Source organism: Nannospalax galili, unplaced genomic scaffold, assembly GCF_000622305.1.
Source record: "Nannospalax galili isolate Female #2095 unplaced genomic scaffold, S.galili_v1.0 scaffold851, whole genome shotgun sequence".
NCBI classification, from domain to species: Eukaryota; Metazoa; Chordata; class Mammalia; order Rodentia; family Spalacidae; genus Nannospalax; species Nannospalax galili.
Window position 1 is genome coordinate 603,471 of NW_008330578.1, and position 19,125 is coordinate 622,595.

General features: G+C 42.1%; 1 protein-coding gene across 1 annotated transcript in view; it reads right to left on the bottom strand.

The window, feature by feature from the left end:
* The window catches only part of Dcaf1 (DDB1 and CUL4 associated factor 1), a 108,747-nt gene that overhangs the window by 89,180 nt on the left and 442 nt on the right, over nt 1-19,125 (bottom strand). Inside the window, exons 2-3 of the mRNA XM_008849601.3 lie at nt 9,391-9,508; nt 566-642 (exon numbers count right to left, since the gene is read on the bottom strand). Of these exons, the coding sequence (XP_008847823.1) occupies nt 566-642; nt 9,391-9,500 (187 nt within the window). The 5' untranslated portion in view covers nt 9,501-9,508. The remainder of the gene's footprint in view (nt 1-565; nt 643-9,390; nt 9,509-19,125) is intronic.

Genomic DNA, 19,125 nt, shown 5'->3' on the forward strand with positions numbered 1-19,125 from the left:
GTGGAGATCTTTTTTAAACGTTGGAACCTTATTTAATTTTATGTCTTATAGAGTTTATAATGAGTAAAAGATTATATAAGTGTAATAATTCATCTGTAAACCTAGAAATGTACAGCCAATTTTGAAAGAGATGTACCCTAGCTCAGAAAAATGTTATTGAATAGGTTAATGCTGTTGTAATGAAATGCCTCTTTTAATTAAAATGAAAAAAAAAAAAAGAAAAAAAGAAAAAGATCACCTGGGCACAATGGAGTATGCCTGTATCTCTGCTACTCAGGAGGCTAAGACAGAAAAATTAAGAGTTTCAGACCTGTCTAGGAAAAATAGATCCTTTCTCAAAATAGAAAATAAAATTTAAAAGACCCAAACTTAAGAGAACATGAAAAAAAAAAAAAGAAAAAAAGAAAAAGATCACCTGGGCACAATGGAGTATGCCTGTATCTCTGCTACTCAGGAGGCTAAGACAGAAAAATTAAGAGTTTCAGACCTGTCTAGGAAAAATAGATCCTTTCTCAAAATAGAAAATAAAATTTAAAAGACCCAAACTTAAGAGAACACATCTTACCAGGATGTCGATCATCAAATGGGTCTGGATCCCCTTTACGATATTCTTCAGTTTCTTTTTCAATCAATTCAGACATCCTAGCACAAAAAATAAAAAAATAAAAAGTCATCTCTGAATAAGCATACAAAGAATGCCAGGCATAGTGGTGTATGCCTGTAATCCCAACACTCAGGAGGCTGAAGTAGGAAGACTGCTGTGCATTTAAGGACAGCCAGGGCTACATGGTACCAAGCTAGCTAGGGCCACAAAGCAAGACTCTTTCTGAAAAAAGTAAAAATAAAATACAAGAAAGTAGGTATACTAGTATAGATAATGGTTAACTATCTACAATAGTCAAGTCAATAGTCAAGATGCAAAATAAAAACAAAGTTAGAAAAATGTTTATTTTCCTGATGAACAACAAAATATAATCATCTCATAAAACAATTTCCACACTCAATTTCATTCTTCTTTACACTTTCTTTGACTCACAAATAATACTATCACTACCTCAGAAGCCTAAAACCAAGAAGTCATCATTAAAATTCTCAGCCAGGCATGATGGTACATGCCTGCACTCACAGCAATCAGAAGGCTGGAGCAGGAGGATTTCAAGTTCTAGCCATCCTGGGCTAAATAGCAAGTTCAAGGTCAGCCTAAGCTACAAATAAAAATTAAAAATCTTCCTTATCATCACCAGGTATGGTGGTGCACCCCTTTAATCCCAGCACTGGGGAAGGAAAAGCAGGCAGATCTCTGTGAGATTTGGGCCAGCCTGGTCTACAAAGTGAGTTCCAGGTTAGCTGTGGCTATAGGAAAACCCTGCCTTAAAAAGACAAAACCAAAACAAACAAACAAAAAAAACTTCCTTCTCCTCATTCACCAAAATAATTCCTGATAACTATACTTCCCAGGTATTTCCTGAATCTAACCATCTGCTGACCACTCCTATCCTTATCCAGACCACCATCATTAACTGTCTAGACTACTGTCCCTGAAGTAGAATGAACTTGGATTCTTTGAAGAGCAGAGGCCATGTGACTGAAGCTTTGTCTTCTTTTTTTTTTTCTTTTCTTTAGGGGAGAGGGGTGAGGTCAGTTGAGACATGGTCTCCCTGTAGCCCTGGATTGAAACTTGCTATGTAGACCAGGCTGGCTTTGATCTCACAAAGATCCACCTATCTCAATTTTAATTTTTTAAATTATATTTATTTAGGGCTGAAAAGATAGTTCAGCAGTTAAGATCACGTCCTGTTCTTGCAGAGGACCTGGGATCAATTCCCAGCAACCACATGGAGGCTGACAAGTGCCTGTAACTCCAGTTCCAAGAGATATCCTCCATAGACACTGTACACACACATTCATGGTGCACATAATTCATGCAAGCAAACATTCATACACATAAAATATTTTTTTCCCTCTTTGGTCTTTTTGAGACAGGTTCTCCCTGTAGCACCAGCTGTCCTGGAACTCACAATGTAGACCAGGCTGGCCTTGAACTCACAGAGATCCACCTACCTCTGCCTCCCAAGTGCTGGGATCAAAGGCATGCACCACTACACCCAGCTACAATTTTTTTAATTATATATTATTGTGTGTGTGCATGCGCATATTTGTATGTATACACTGGTATGCACTAGCCAAAGCATACATGCAGTAGTCAAAAGACAAACCTCCAGGAATCAGTTCTCTCCTTCCACCCAGTGGATTCCAGGAATTGAATTCGGATTGTCAGACATGACAACATGAACCTGCTAAGCCATCCTGCCAGGCCCAATTTCCTTTTTTCATTTTGGAGAGAGGGTCTCACTATGTATGGAGCCAGGGCTAGAACTTGCTATGTAGACCAAGCTGGCCTCCAAACTGAGAGATCCACCTGCCCCTGCCTGTTGAATGCTGGGATTAAATAAATGCATCACCATGCCCAGATGAATTACTTTTTTGGTTTGAGACAGGGTCTCCCAGCTGCCTGGAACTTGCTATATAACTAGGCTGGCCTTGATCTCAGGATTCACCTGCCTCTGCCCACTCAAACACAATTAATTAATTATCAATTAATTAAATGAATGACTAAAAATTAAAGGAAAAGGCACAGTGGTACACGCCTCTAATCCCAGCACTCAGCAGGCTGAGGATCATAAATTCAAGGACATCCTGGCTGTATACGGCATCCAAACCAAAACAACAAGGCCAAAGATTTTGTTGTTGCTGTTGTTTTACCTAACTGCTGTGGATGTAGTTCATTTGGCAGAGTGCCTACCTAGTATGCATGAAGCTATCTCCAGTACCTCCTAAACCACATAATGCTGTTCAAGGAAAATCTAGGCTACATGAGACCATGTCTCAAAAAAGAAAAGAATGCATAAAGAAAAATCAAACACACCAGATTTTGGGTTAAGCTCACAAAGACTGACCTAAATCCAGCAGCTTCTTATAAAAGCAAGTCAAGGGCTAATTAATAAAAGGTCAATACAGGCCAGGTGTGGTGGTGCACACCTTTAATCCCAGCACTTGGGAGGCAGAGGCAGGTGGATCTCTGTGAGTTCGAGGCCAGCCTGGTCTACATAGTGAGTTCCAGGACAGCTGGGGCTACAGGAAGACACTGTCTCAAAAATACCAAAAATACCCCCCCCAAAAAAAGGTCAATACAAACTGCCAAACATTTGAGAAATTTTGGGGAAGATTGTCAAGACTGTACAATACAAAAGAGTGAACACACCTAAAATTACGAAGTGGGCCTGAAATTGATCTGATCCCCACAGAATACAACAAAACACCCAATCTGACAGGCAGCTAAAGGAAGAAAAAAGCAAAAACAAACCTGAAAGTGGGCAGGTCAGTGGGTAAAGGCGGTTGCCTCCAAGGCCTGATGACCCAAGTTCAACCACTAGAACCCACATGGTGGAAGAAGAAAACCAGGTCCTCACTCATACTTGTCCTATGACTTTCACACATGTACTGTGGCACATGTTCACATACCACACACATATACAAACAAATAAATAAATATAAAAAAATCAAGTAGAAATTTAATTCTTGGTGGAAGAAGAAAACCAGGTCCTCACTCATACTTGTCCTATGACTTTCACACATGTACTGTGGCACATGTTCACATACCACACACATATACAAACAAATAAATAAATATAAAAAAATCAAGTAGAAATTTAATTCTTTTTTTAAACCTGAAGGTACTTCAAAAAAATAGTCAGTGAACCAATTTACAAATTGGAGGATGGAAGGAAGTAGGCCCTATCAAAAATAGCTGTATTTTGAATCCATCCTGCTATCTCCTAAATTTTCTAACCTTGAAGAACTTTTAATAATTGCTCCAAGATGGAGTGGTGGCACAGACCTTTAATTCCTGCACTTGGGAGGCAGAAGTGGATATCTTTGTGTTCAAGGCCAACCTGATCTACACAGTGAGTTCCAGGCCGCCCAGGTCTACACAGTGAGACCCTGTCCCAAAAAAACCCAAAACAAAATTTTTTTACTTTGGCAAGAGCCTATTTCTTCACTATCACAAAAATATTCTTCTCTTGATGCCTTTTTTTCAGTCATTTTTCCGTTTTTCTACAAAGCTACTTTATTTTATCACCTTTCAAATTCCAATTTTAAACCTGGCATTGTGGCGCATGCCTTTAATCACAGCACCCAGGAGACAGAGGCTGGAGGATCTATGAGATCAAGGCAAGCCTGGTCTACACAGTAAGTTGCAGGCCAGTTGGAGCTACAGGAAGACCCTGTCTCAAAAAACCAAAAGGAAAAAAATTAAATTCCTAGTCTAAAGAACCTTTACCATATCTTATCCTGTAAAGTCCAATGGAATTAAGAGTAAAAAACTGGTTACAGTCTTTTGCAAGTAGCTCCACAGATGGCTGTCTTTTAGCAATGTAGTAACTATGACAAAGATGAGATTCAAAGTATCCTTACAGTTGACAAAAAGTTCTCAAATATTCAAGTTCTTTCAATTTTCATAGCCCCTAATAATATTTATAAAGCACACCAGCTAGCTTAGCACTTTGTTACATACTATTTTATACTGCTGTGCACTGTTTATCTGTCAGGTTTAGCTGTTTTCCAGTTGGTTATCTCCTTGAAAAGTATTAATAGCCCTCTACTTAAGGCTTTGCATTGCTGAGTATCATCTCATAATGAAAAAGCTGAGGGTCAAATATGTGAAAAAAACCTTTAAAATGAAATATTTTCCCTATTAATGATTACTCCTTCCAGTGTTACCAGTACAACCTTTACAGTGAGAGAGAGAGAGAGAGAGAGAGAGAGAGAGAGAGAGAGAGAGAGAGAGATGATTAGAGGTCAACTTTTCAGAGGTTGGTTCTCTCCTTCCACCATGAGTTCCACAGATTGAACTCAGGTTGTCAGGCCCACACAGTAAGTACTTTTACCCATCTTGCCAACCCTATTCATTTGCTGCTAATTTTTTTATATCCTATTAACTATTCTTCATAGTTCTTTTTTATCTCAGGGGGAGTGTTTTGTTTTGTGTTTATTTGGTTATTGGAACAGGGACATGCTATGCAACTCTGGCTAGCCTGGTACTATGTAGCCCAAGCTGACCTCAAATTCATGGCACTCCTCCTGCCTCAGAATCCCAGTTAAGTGGTGAGACTAGAGCCATGAATCACCCACCCAGCTTGTTCTTAATAGCTCTCAATCTTCAATGCTGCTATACTGTAATCCCAGCACTTAGGGAGAGAAAGGAAAATCAGTTCAAGGTCACCCTCTGATATATATCAAGTTCAAGGCCAGCCTGAGCTATTTGAGACCCAGTCTCAAAATTGACAAAACAAAATAAAACAAAATCCAGTTTCCACAAGTCAAAACTAATCCTGTACCAATACTTCCCCACCCCCCTCAAAAAGGGCAATTAAAAACAAAGCATTTATTTTTTTTTTTTTTTTTTTTTTTTTTTTTTTTTTTTAAGACAGGGTTTTGGCCTGGAACTCTCTATGTAGACTAGGCTGGCCTCAAACTGTGATCACAGAGATTCACCTGCCTCTGCCTCCCAAGTGCTGGGATTACAGGCATGGGCCACCACACCCGGCTCGTTTATTCTTATGTACACATTCATAGTGACTAAGAGTAGAGGATGGGTGGTATTTTTGAGACAGGATCTTGCTATGTATATAGCCCAAGCCAAGGTTGAACTTGTGGTGATCCTCTTGCCTTAGTCTCCCCAGTGCTGGGGGCTATAAGAATGTATACCATTCTAGCCAACAATGTAATAACACTGCAGTTCTTTAGCAGGGTGTGTGACCCAAACCTGTAGACCCACCACTCAGAAGGCTAAGGTAGAAGAGGTTGAGTTCAAGGGTACATAGTGAGTTCTAGGCCAGCCCAAGCTACATAAGACCCTCTTTTAAAAAAAAAAAAAAACGGCCTGGTGGGGAATGCCTTTAGTGCCAGGACTTGGGAGGGAGAGGCAGGCAGATCTCTGTTGAGTTTGAGGCCAGCCTGGTCTACATAGTGAGTTCCAGGATAGCTGGGACTACAGGGAGACCCTGTCCAAAAAAAAGGGGGAGGCGGGGGAGAGGAAGGAAGGGAGGGAGGGAGGGAGGGAGCGAGGCAGGCAAAGCAAGGAATACAAAAAGCTCAAGTTTCGGATGAGGGAGGATGTAGGGATGAAAATGGTAAGCTCAAGTCAGCAAGATGGCTCCATGGGGAAAAGGACTCAGCACTAAGCCTAACAACCTGAGTGCCATCCCTGAGACTCGCACTGTAAAAAGAACAGACCACACACACAAACAGACATAAAATAAGAAAATGGCTAGCTCTTATTTGGACATGGTGTTCCAGGTATTGGGAGCGGGGTGGAATATATTCACTAAACTAATGCCAGGTGTGGTACATGCCTTTATTCCCAGTACTCAGGAGGCAAAGGCAGGCAGCTATCTATGAGATCGACATCAGCCTGGTCTTGGTCTACACAGTGAGTTCCAACCTAGCTGGGACTATGCAGTGAGACCCTGTCGCAAAACAATAAATAAAATTAACACACACACACACACACAATACAGTTCAGAAATGAGCTGAGGGCTAACAAGATGCCTCAATGAGTAAAGATGCCTGCTGCAGAGCCTAAAGATCCGAGTTTGACTCTCCCAGGACACACATGGTGGAAGAGAACAAAACACAAGTTGTCGTCTAACTTCTACCCACACACCATGGCACGCACATTCACCCACCCACCTACACACACGTGCACACACACAAACACACACTAAATGTAATAAAATTTAAAACAAAAAAAAAAAGCTGAAATTAAGAAACAGAAGGCCCTCCTGTGAACCTGGAGCTGTGATCCCCATCACCATGAGCTGGAGCTATGATCCCCTCTTGTGAACCTGGAGCTGTAGTCCCCAATTCCATGAACCGGAGTTGTGGTCACCAACCGTGAGCTACAGTTTCACATTCCTCCAGTGGTGGGTTGATAGCAGTAAAGATTGGAAGACAGAGAACTTCTCGATGTTAGACAGCAGTTTCAGTCTTCTCTGAGTGGCTGCATTCTCCACAACACCCCCCTACCCAAGGTCTCATGTTGTATATGGCAATGGCTTTGCTGCTTTGGACTTCAGCTGGGGACAAGGGAAATTTCCATCATTTGAAGTTTCTAGTCTTAGGAAGACTGATTCTCAAGAGTGAACTTCCCACCTCCTTTGATGGCCAGTTAGATTTGGCTAGAAACAAATCTAAAAATTAATCTAGAGTAATGGCTGAAATCACAGCTGAGAATGATGCTAACCAGGCAAAACATTAAGGGAAGAGGTAAGAACACAAAACCTGTAGTTTAGAAATACCCAGGAAGGCTAGGAATGTAGCTCAGTGATACAGCACTTGCCTAGCATGCACAAGGCCCTGGGTTCAAGACATGCAGAAGTTGGGTATGGTGGTACACACCTGTAATGTCAGCACTCAGGAGGCTGGGAAGGAAAAAAATGAGTTCACAGGCAGCCTGGATTATAGAGCAAATTCAAAACCAGCATGCGCTATATACAGAGACCCAATCCATTTCTGGGTTTTTTTTCTTGGGTTTATTTTTTGAGACAGTGTTCCACATGATAGCCAGGCAGGCCTGGGACTCATTACGTAGCTGAGGCTGCCTCAAACTCAAGGCAGTACACTTGTATTAGCTTTCTGAATGTTGGGATTACAGGTTTGGGCTACCATACCCAACTTGATGTAGTCTAAAAACAAAAAGGGGGTGGAGTGCTGCTGATAAGATAACTCAGCAGGTAAAAAGCACTTGCCACCAAGCCTGATGACCTGAGTTCAATCCCCAGGAAGCAATTCCTACAAATTGCCCTCTGACCTCCAGATATGCATGCATGCAAACATAGACAAACAGACAGACCAACCAGATATGCATGCATGCAAACACAGACAGCCAGACACACACACACACACACACACACACACACAACATATATAAATGTAATTTTTTTAAAGACACACAAAAGAAGAATCTATGAAAGAGGATGACAAAAACTCTAAAATGACAGGTAAGGAATCAAAAAGCAGGGGGTAGACAGATGGTTCAGCAGTTAAGAGCACTGGCTGTTTTTCCAGAGGACCTGGGTTCGGTTCCCAGTACCCACCTGGCAGCTAACAGCCATCTGTAACTCCAGTTCCAGGGAATCAAAAACACTCTTTGGCCACCACAAGCATTGCATGCACTTGGTACAATTACACACATGCATATAAATACTCATACACATAAAAATAATAAAAACTGTGGACTGGAGAGATGGTTCAGCACTTAAGAAAACTGACTGCTCTTACAGAGGACCCAGGTTTGGTTCCCAGCACCCACATGGCAGTTAACAACCATCCGTAACTCCAGCTTCAGGGGAATCCTATGCCCCCTTCTGATCTTTGTGGCACTGCACCACATGGGTGTACTTACATACATGCAAGCAATACATCCATATGCATAAAATTAAAATAAAAAAATTTTTAAATTAATTAAGCCGGGCGTGATGGTGCACACCTATAGTCCCAGCACTGCAGAGGCAGAGGCAGGCAGATCTCTGAGTTCAAGGCCAGCCTGGTTTACATAGTGAGTTCCAGGCCAGCTGGGGAACCTTGTTTCAAAAAGACTAAAAAAAATTAATTAAATTAAAATAAAAAAAGAAATTTAAAAAATATTCAAAATTCTCTCAGAATGAAAATGTTCCTATACTTTGCTCCACATCAATTTATTTTTTGGTCTTTTTGAGACACAGTCTCCCTGTAGCCCCAGCTGGCATGGAATTCACTACGTAGACCAGGCTGGCCTTGAACTCACAGAGATCAGCGAGTCTCTGCCTCCCGTGTGCTGGGATTAAAGGTGTGTACCATCATACTGGGCTCACATCATTTTTTTTAAAGCTCTTAAATTTTATTTTATGTCTGAGTACATGTATATAAGTGCATCTGTGTCATGCAATGCCCACAGAAATCAGAAGAGAACATCGAATTCCTTGGAACTGGAGTTAAGGACAGTTGTTAGCCGCTATGTGGGTGCTGGGAACTGAACCCAGTCCTTTGTAAGAGCAACCAGTGCTCTTAACCATTGAGCCATCTCTCTGGCCCCAACACAGGTTTTTTAAAACATCAGTTTTTAAAATTTTTTTTATTTGTGTATGTGTGTGTGCATGAGTGCACATACCCACAATGCATGCAGTTGCCCAGCATGGGTGCTAGGAACCAAACACAGGCCCTCTAAACACCAAGTGCTCTTAACTGCTGAGCCATCTCTCTGGCCCCAACACAGGCATTTTTTAAAGCATAGTTTTATGTACATGAAAAAACAAGTTACATATGGAAAAAAAAAACAAAACTTCTTACCTGGTAAGGGTAGGTACCATATCCTGCCCACTGCCATGTTCCTTTTCCCACTGCTCCAGCAGGGTAGTGAGCTCGGCTTTGGAGTCCACATGTACCACTACTGTAGTCATGGCTTGGCCTACAGAAGCCAAAACAACAAAATGAACATAGGCAAATACACCTAACACACTTTCCACAAAAAGAAAAGCAAGAAGGGAGTAGAAAAGGGATAAAGCTGAGCTGGGGAGATGACTCACTGGTTAATATTAATAGAGACAAGAAATGAAAAAGTGATAGTTTAATAGTGCTATCTTTCAAGTTGACAAGGAGTCAATTGTGATGGATTCAGTTGTCAACATGACACACCTGAAAAGAGGGAATCAAAACTGGGGAATTTCCTCTATCTATGAGTGATCTGTGCTCATGTCTGTGGGGGCATTTTCTTGATTACTGAGCAATGTGGGAGGGTCCAGCCCACTGTGGGTGGTGCCACCCCTAGGCAGATGGTCCTGGGTTGTATAAGTAAGTAGGCTGAGCACAGGCCAGAGGGAGCAAGCTAGTAAGCAGTTCCTCACTGGTCTGTGCTTCAGTTCCTGCCTCCAGGTTCCTACCCTGAGTTTCTGCCTGATTTCTCTCAAAGATGGACAGTGCTTTGGAAGTGTAAGATGAAATAAATCCTTTCCTCCTGCAAGCTGCTTCTGGTCATGGGGCAATAAAAAAAAAGCCAAACTAGGGCACTGGTTAAAAGCATTTGCCACACAAACCTAATAACAGTTCAGATCCCCAGAACCCAGGTAAAAGACAGGCAGAGCTTCTTAATCTATTCTGTTTTTGTTGCAACAAGATGTTACTCTGCTAACCCAGGCTGACCTGAAACTGTGTAGCCCAGGCCCTGAAATTGAGATTCTCTTGTCTCAGCTCCCTAAGTACTGTGAGCCATCAACCTAGTTTATTTCTTAACCTTTCTGAGAATCTCTTTGAGAATCAGACAGAAGCTATGGTCTCCATTCGGTAAAGTGCATGCATATACCTGGACTGGGGACATAGCTCAGAGATAAAGCACTTGTCTAGCATACATACCCAGCCTCCCCCACCCCCTTTCACAAAGAGAGAGAGAAATGAATGTGCATGTGTATATCCCTAATATACAAAATATACACAATAATCCAAGGTTAAAGGTATCTGAGGTTTAAATTTTATTTTTTTGTTGGTTTTGTTTGAGAAAGGGTATCATGTAGCCCAGGCTGGTTTTGAACTTATTAGGTGCCCTAGGATCAACTTGAACCTGCCTCCAACTCCCAAGTCCTAGGATTACATACAACCTAAAGCTGAGGTCTAGAAAAAAATTTTTTTTGTTTTTGTTTTTTGAGACACGGTCTCCCTATAGCCCCAGCTGGCCTGGAACTAGCTATGTAGACCAGGCTGACCTTGAACTCAGATCTACCTGCCTCTGCCTCCTTAGTACTAGGATTAAAGGCACATGCCGCTGCACCCTGCTCTGAGGTCTAAAATTTTGAGGATATATTTTTCAACACAAAATGTGGCAAGCACTACTCCCAAAAAAATCTTCTGTTCCTGTTAGTCTTTGAGAGAAAGTTCTACAGCAGGGACTGGAGAGATGGCTCAGTGATTAAGAGCACTTGCTGTTCTTGCAGAGGACCCAGGCTCAGTTCCCAGCACCCACATGGTGGTTCATACCTTCCATAATTCCAGTTCTAGAGGGAATCTGATGCCTTCTTCTGGTGTCTGTGGGTACTGTATTCATACAGTACAGTACATTCATGAGTACACGAAAGCAAAACACTCAATACACATGAAATACAAATACATCTTTTTAAAACAAAAATAAACAGTACATTTTTGTTAATTCTGTACAAGAAGTCAAGAAGTGAGGCTAGAGATGTAGCTAGATGGTAGAACACTTGCCTAGCATGCAGACCATAGGCTCAATCCCCAGTTGTGCCCTCTCCCAACCAAAAAAAGGCAAGAAATGAAGCAGGTATCATTCCCATGATGAAAGTTGGGAAGAAATACTATAAACCCAATGATCCTTCAGGCTTCCTAACCTCACTCACAGCTGATTTCCTAGCAGAAAAGATATTATAAAAGGTAAAGGTTGAATGGTATGCTCAGGAATGCTTTAAGAGTAGATGTGTTTCAGAGGAACCTCATGTAGAAGAGAGGGAGATATATAAAATGCTCCAAAAGGGATAAATGAGGCCCAAATGTTTAGAGAGTTGATAAGATCACCTTCTTTGTCAAAGTAGCCTTTAGGATCAAAATGTCAGATCCTACAATGAAAAAGTGTTTATTTCAGAGAAATAGCAACCATTCTAGAAAATACCTAACTTTCTAAAATGTAAATAACTGAGCCAGATGTAGTGATTGACATTTTTAATCCCAGCACTCTAGAAGCAAAAGGCAGAAAGATCTCTTCAAGTGTTGAGGCCAGCCTGATCTACATAGAGTTCCCAGCCAGCCAGAATTAAATGGTGAGACTGTCTCCAAAACTGTTATAATAAATTAATTAATTAATTAATTAGTTAATTAATTAGTCAGTCAGTCCTGGGGCTAGAAAGATGGCTCAACAGTTAAGAGCACTTAACTGTTGTTCTTGCAGAAGACTCAGTTAGGTTCCCAACACCTACGTGAAATCTATAACTCCAGTTCCAGAGGACCCCACACCCTCTTCTGGCTTCCACAGACATTGTATGCACAGATGTACTTAACAAACATGCAGCCCAAACACTTATACACATAAAATAAAAAAAATTAATAAGTGTCCGGAGCTAGAAAGAGGTTGATAGCTGCACCACATTGCAAATCTACTAAATGCCACTGAATTGTAAACTTTAAGATGGTAATTAATTTTGTTTGGGCTGGAGAGATGGCTCAGTGGTGAAGAGCACTGGCTACTCTTGCAGAAGACCCGGGTTCGATTCCCAATACCCACATGGCAGCTAACAACTGTCCATAACACCAGTTCCAGGAGAATCCGACGCCTTCTTCTGACCCGCGCAGGCATTGCATGACACGATGCACTTACATACATGCAAGTAATACACTCATACACATAAAATATATTTTTTTAAAAAATATTTGTTATGTAAATTTAGAATTGAGGGGTAATATGAGACAGAATCTCTCTGTAGTCCAGGCTGGCCTAGAATTCACTATGTGGCGCTACACCAAGCTTCTTTTCTTGTTTTTGAGACGCGGTCTCAAGGATCCCAGGCTATTCTTGAACTCACTGCATAGCCAAAAATGACCTTGATCCTCTCATTCTCCTGCCTCCACCTTCCAAGTGGTAGGATTAGAGATGTGTACCACTACACTAGTTTTATATGACACTGAAGATGGAACCCATAACTTCATGCATGCTAGGCAAGTACTCTACCAACTGAGAACATATCCAACACACAATTTCTTTTTAGTAGAGCAGGAAAAAAATAATCTATGAAGAAATGCCCTTTGAATAACTTGAGCAATCAGCCTTATAGAGCACACGTGCTCCGCAACAGGTTCTACACTTTTTTCACCTATTTTGGGTTGGCACTTTGTTTGGTGTTTGGTGTTGCTGTTCTTTGACAGTGCTAGGGACTGAACCCAGGGCCTTGCTTAGACTAGACAAGCACTCTACTGCTGAGCTACATCCCAAGCCCTTGGCCTTTTCATTTTGTTTTTTGTTTTGTTTTGTTTTTCCAATACTAGAGTTTCTAGAGCTCACACAAGCCAGGCAAGCATTTTACTTTACATCCCCAGTGTTTGGTTTGGGTTTTTGAGTCAGGGTCTCACCAAGTTGCCCAAGCTGACTGTAAAGTCATTCTGTAGTCCAGGTAAGCCTTGAACCTGAGATATTCCTAGTTCAGCCTCCAGAGTAGATCATAGGCCAACAACACCAGGCCCAGCAGGCTCTTGGTGTTTTTGAGACAAGGTCTTAACTATGTAAATCAGGCTGAAACCCCAACTTATTATTCCAGTCTCCCCAGTACTAGGATTACAGGTGTGTATCACCATGCCTGATGCATTAACCTGTTTTCAAGATTCATCCACATATTTGCACAGTTTAAAAAATAACTAATATGGGCTGGAGAGATGGCTCAGCAGTTAAGAGCACTGGTTACTCTTGCAGAGGATCTAGGTTTGGTTTCCAACACCCATAAGGCAGCTAATAACTGTCCATAACCCCAGTTCCAGGGGATCCAACACCCTCTTCTGACCTCCACAGGCACTGCCACAACATGGGTGCACTTACATGCAAGTACTACACTCATGCACATAAAATAAAAATATTTTTTAAATTTTATTATTTCTATTTTATGTGTATGCACGTATTGCCTGCATGTAGGTAAGTGCACCCGTATTGTGCAATGCCCAGAGGACAGAAGAGGCAGTTGGATCCCCTGGAACTGGAGTTACAGACAGTTGTTAGCTGCTGTGTGGTGCCAGAATTCAAACCTGGGTCTTCTATAAGAACAGTCAGTGTTCTTAACCACTGAGCCATCTCTCTAGCAAAGAATAACTGTAATAAAGAATAAAGGTGAGCTGGGCGTGGTGACACATGCCTTAAATCCCAGCACTCGGGAGGTAGAGGCAGGCAGATCTCTGTGAGTTCAAGGCCAGTCTGGTCTACATAGTGAGTTCCAGACCAGCTGGGGCTACTGTGAGACCCTGTCTCAAAAAAGACCAAAAAAAAAAAAAAAAAAGGAATAAAGGTGAATTCAAGGTCAGTAAAGCACTAAACTGTTAGGTCTCAACTTAGAAACATACACAAACATATACAGAGGTTGCAGATATAGAGCAGGATATAACATTACCTATCATACACAAACCTCTGAGTCCAATTCCTAAGCATCACAAAAGAAAAATCAAAAGCAGCAGCCAGACATGATAGCACACACCTGTAAGGAAGGTGATGGTGGTGGAGTATCAAAAGTTCAAGGCCAAAAAAAAAAAGAAAAACTATTTTTTTAAAGTAGGGGAAAAAAAAACAGTGGGAAAAAATTCAAGATCATAGTGAGTTCAAAGTCAGCCTAGGATTCATGAGAAGGGTCTCAAAACGAAAAAGGGTCTGCTGAATGGCTCACTGGATAAATGCTTGTGGCAGAGCCTGATGAAATGAGTTTAATCCCCAGACCCACATGGTAGGAGAGAACCAACTCCTGAAAGTTGTCCTCTGACTACCTGAATGCCATAGCTCATTTAGTCATGCGAGTCTCTCTCAGTCTCCCTCTCTCTCTCTCTCTCTCTCTCTCTCTCTCTCTCTCCCTGAGTGACATCTCTCTTTTTCTTACGCGAGTCTCTCTCTGTCTCTCTCTCTCTCTCTCTCTCTCTCTCTCTCTCTCTCTCTCTCTCTCTCAGAGGATTATTTTTAAAAAAGAAGAAAGCTGTGGTGGTATACACCTTTAGTCCCAGCACTCAGAAGGGAGAGGCAGGTAAGACCACAGTTTGATCTGCACAGTGATCCAGGCCAGCTGGGGCTACTGGGAGACCCTGTCCAAAAAAAAAAAAAAAAAAACGTTTTTTTAACTTAAGAAGGATTAGCTAAGGAGTTAAGAGTACTGGCTACTCTTGCAAAGGACCCAGTTCAGTTCCCAGCACCCACATGGCAGCACAACCATCTATAACTCCAGCACCAGGGAATCTGATGCTCTTCTGTCTCCAGGGAACCAGGCACACCCATGGTGCACACACTTACATGCAGGTAAAATGTTCATGCACAGGCCAGGTGTGGTGGCGCATGCCTTTAATCTCAACACTTGGCAGGCAGAGGCAGGTGGAACTCTGTGAATTCAAAGCTAGCCTGGTCTACATAACAAGTTCTAGGTCAGCTGGGGCTACAGGGAAACCCTATCACAAAAACAACAACAAAAATGTTCATACACAGGAAAATAAGTCTTTTAAAACTATAAGAAAGAATACTAATTTGTTTTACTATCAATGAAAGACTGTATTAATGGAAAATTACAGGGTATCATCTTTTTGTTTGGCATAAGACAATGAATGCATTATTTAATTCACTGTGTTTTTCAATTCTGATCTGTTCTTGTTTGGTTTGGGTTTTTGAGACAAGGTCCCACTATGTAACCCTGGCTGGCCTTGAATTCTGCTTCTGCCCTGCTGGGATTAAAGGCATGGGCTGCCATGCTGGCTTAAAAGTTTTTTTGGTTTTTTTTTTTTTTGAGAGCTGTAGCCCCAGCTGGCCTGGAAGGTCTCCCTGTAGCCCCAGCTGGCCTGGAACTATGTGGACCAGGCTGGCCTTGATCTCAGAGATCTGCCTGCCTCTGCCTGCTGAGTGCTGGGATTAAAGGCATGCACTACTACACCCAGTTAGAAATTTGTTGTGCAGAAACTATAGCACACAATGATGACACAACCAAGGGTTGTGGGATACTGAACTGATTTACTGACATTCTTCTGAATTTTCACCAAAAAAATGTCACATACATGTCAGAAAAGGGTTTAAGGTCTAAGGATTCATATCTCAACTCTACTGATGCCTCTGTGAATTCTTGATTATTTAGCCCCTGTAAACCTCAATTTTCTTTTAATCTCAATTTTCTATAAAATGTAAACAATTTCAAGAGGCTATGACAGTATTAATGATAATACTGTCTCTATGAAGAAATATAAACCTTTAAATAGTCTTAAAATATATATTCACATAAATAGAATATTTTCCTAAAGAATGTGTGCCAAAGTATTTAGGAGTAAAGTGACTGCAACTTCAAAATAACCACACAAAATAAATACCACATATGGAGAATATACAGCAAAGTAGTAACTGTTGAAACTGGAAATAATCACTCATTTTACTTTTTTCTACTAAAGTTTGAAATGTTTTAATAAAAAGTGGAGCTCAGTGGTAGCATGACCACAAGCAACAGTTCCTGGGTTCCAACCCCAAAACCACTATCACCAAAACAATTTTTAAAAAATGGAATTGGAGCCGGGTGTGGTGGTGCATGCCTGTAGTCCCAGCACTTGGGAGGCAGAGGCAGGCGGATTTCTGTGAGTTCAAGGACAGCATGGTCCACATAGTGAGTTCCAGGACATCTAGGGCTACAGGGAGACCCTGTCTCAAAAAAAAAAAAAAAAAAAAATGGAATTGGAATGAGCTGGAGAGATGGCTCAGTGGTTAAGAACACTGGCTGTTCTTGCAGAAGAGCTGGGTTCGAATCCCAGCACCCACATGGCAGCTAACAACTGTCCGTAACTCCAGTTCCAGGGGATCCGACAGCCTCTTCTGCCCTCCATGAGCATTGTACAACACAGGTGCACTTACCTGCATGCAGGCAATACACACATACACATAAAATAAAAATAAAATATATTTTTTAAAACAATGGAATTGAGGCTGGGCATGGTGGTGCACACCTTCAATCTCTATGAGTTCAAGGCCAGCCTGGTCTTCATAGTGAGTTCCAGGACAGCTGGGGCTACAGGGAGACCCTGTCTCAAAAAGACCAAAAAAAAAGATCCTGTGACAGGAAGGAGAGAAAAAGGGTGTGTGGGGAGGAATCCTTTAGGAGGGTTACAATCTTTTTTTTAATTTTGTTTATTATTTTTATTTTACGTGTATGAGTGTATTGCTTGCATGTATGTGAGTGCATCGGTGTCATGCAATGCCGCGGAGGTCAGACAAGGGCTTCAGATTCCCCTGGAACTAGAGTTAAGGACAGTTCGTGGCCGCCATATGGGTTCTGGGAATTGAACCTGGGTCCTCTGCAAGAGCAGTTAGTGCTCTTAACCGCTGAGCCATCTCTCCAGCCCGGGGGGTTACAATCTTAAACCAACTTGTAAGCAATCTTCCTTACTTAAAACATAGGAGAAGGGGCTGGAAAGATGGCTCAGCAGTTAAGAGCACTGACTGCTCTTGCAGAAGATCCAAATTCGGTTCCCAGCAGCCACATGACAGCTAACAACTATCTGTAACTCTAGGTCCAGGGGACCTGACGCCCTCTTCTCACTGGTACTGCGCAACACAAATGCACTTACATACATGCAGGCAATACACAGAAATTGAAACAATATTTTTTTAAATCAATCAAAAAATATTTTAAATAAAAAACAAGAAGAGGGGTGGGGGGGACGTAGCTCAATCACAGAGCTCTTGCCTAGCATGCCTGAGGACCTGACCCTAAATTCAATTCCCAACACAACAATGAAAAAAAAAAAAGAAAATTCATTTAATCAGCTTGTGGTGCACACCTATATACCAACGAGTCAAAAGGCTGAGAGAGGAACACAAGTGAGGCCAGTCTGGGCTACACAAAGAGATCTTATCATAAAAGTCCAAAGGGAAGGGGCATATGTCCTGTATGAGAAGCCCTGGGCCAATTCTCAACATCATAAGGGGTAAAAGGGGAAATTACAAGTTTACAGCTTTAACAGGAAGCAGAGGCAGGTGGAACTCTGTGAATTCAGGACCAGCCTGGTCTCCACAGCAAACCCAGGTCAGCTGTTGCTACAGGGAGACCCTGTCTCAAAAAGATTTAAAAAAAAAAAACAAGTTTACAGCTTTAAGCAAAAACTTAATCACTATGGCAGGAGATCATATGTAACTTTATTACTGTTCAAGACTATCTTCCTTTACAAAAACAACACTGTTTATAAAAGAACTCCAATCACTTCTATTTAAGAGTAGTTCCTTCTATCAGATTCCTCTCTATCAAACTTAACTGAATGCCAGTGTAACAGTAAACACTACGCTCAAGAAATGTTGAGTAAAAATTCCTCACGTCATCTTGACATTCGAAAATATATCACCACTTCAAAAATGGTTAGCGAATAACAGCTATAATACAAACACAAATCTTGACTTCGAGCAGAAATATACTATTATCGATTCCCAAAGTCAAAATATACACGCTTATAAAACCCTTTAAGGCAAACACCAGTAAACCGAAGAGGAAAAAAGCTCTCAAGATGATGCCATCAGAGAACCTCTCACGCTACACATTAGCACAGTCTTTGGAACAGGAAGATGCCGCTAATATAAATTAATAATTAAAACGTGTAGACTAGTTAAAAGGCTTCACTGGAAACAGCAGGGAAAAACAGATCAACATGAGGCAGGCAAGGACGAGTCATTTGCTATTCAAAATGAACTATTATTACAAACACTCCAGAAGCACTTACTTCCTCGACAAATGGGAAAACCAGAGAGCTATCATCGCGACAAGATAGGGTACAGAAGACGCGGATGGCAAGTTCTTCTGACAGCCCAACACAAAACTAAAACCTCTCAGAATCGAACCCGCGAAGCCTGGCGGGCAACCTAGGGTCTGACTCCACGTTGTGGCACCCGCACACCTCCCTCTCCCCTCCTGACTCTGCCCAAGGAAGGAGGAGTGTCCGGAGAGCTCCGCCCCCTCGCTCGGTCCATGAGCCGGGCGGGTGCAAGTGAGAGGTGGCATGAAGCCGAGGGAGGGGAAAAGCCCGCCCAGGTGACTGGGACTGGAGGCGGAGACACAGTCCGGGAAGGGGTCCATAGTACTGCAGGGAAGATGGAGCCCCTCAGCCCGTACGGAACAGAGACTGGGAGGTGACAAGAGAAATGAAAGGCGCCCCTCCTTCAGGTAGAGGCACACCTCGGCCCCCGACTCCGGACGGAAGAGTTACTCTGGGGAAGCTTCTTTAAAAGACTGGTGGAAGAACGTGGAGGCCCTGCCCCCGGGCCAGAGATCAGACAGAGGAAAGTCCTGTCAGGCCCCCGGCCCAACCTCCCCCGTGGTCCGGCCCGCCCCCTCCCAG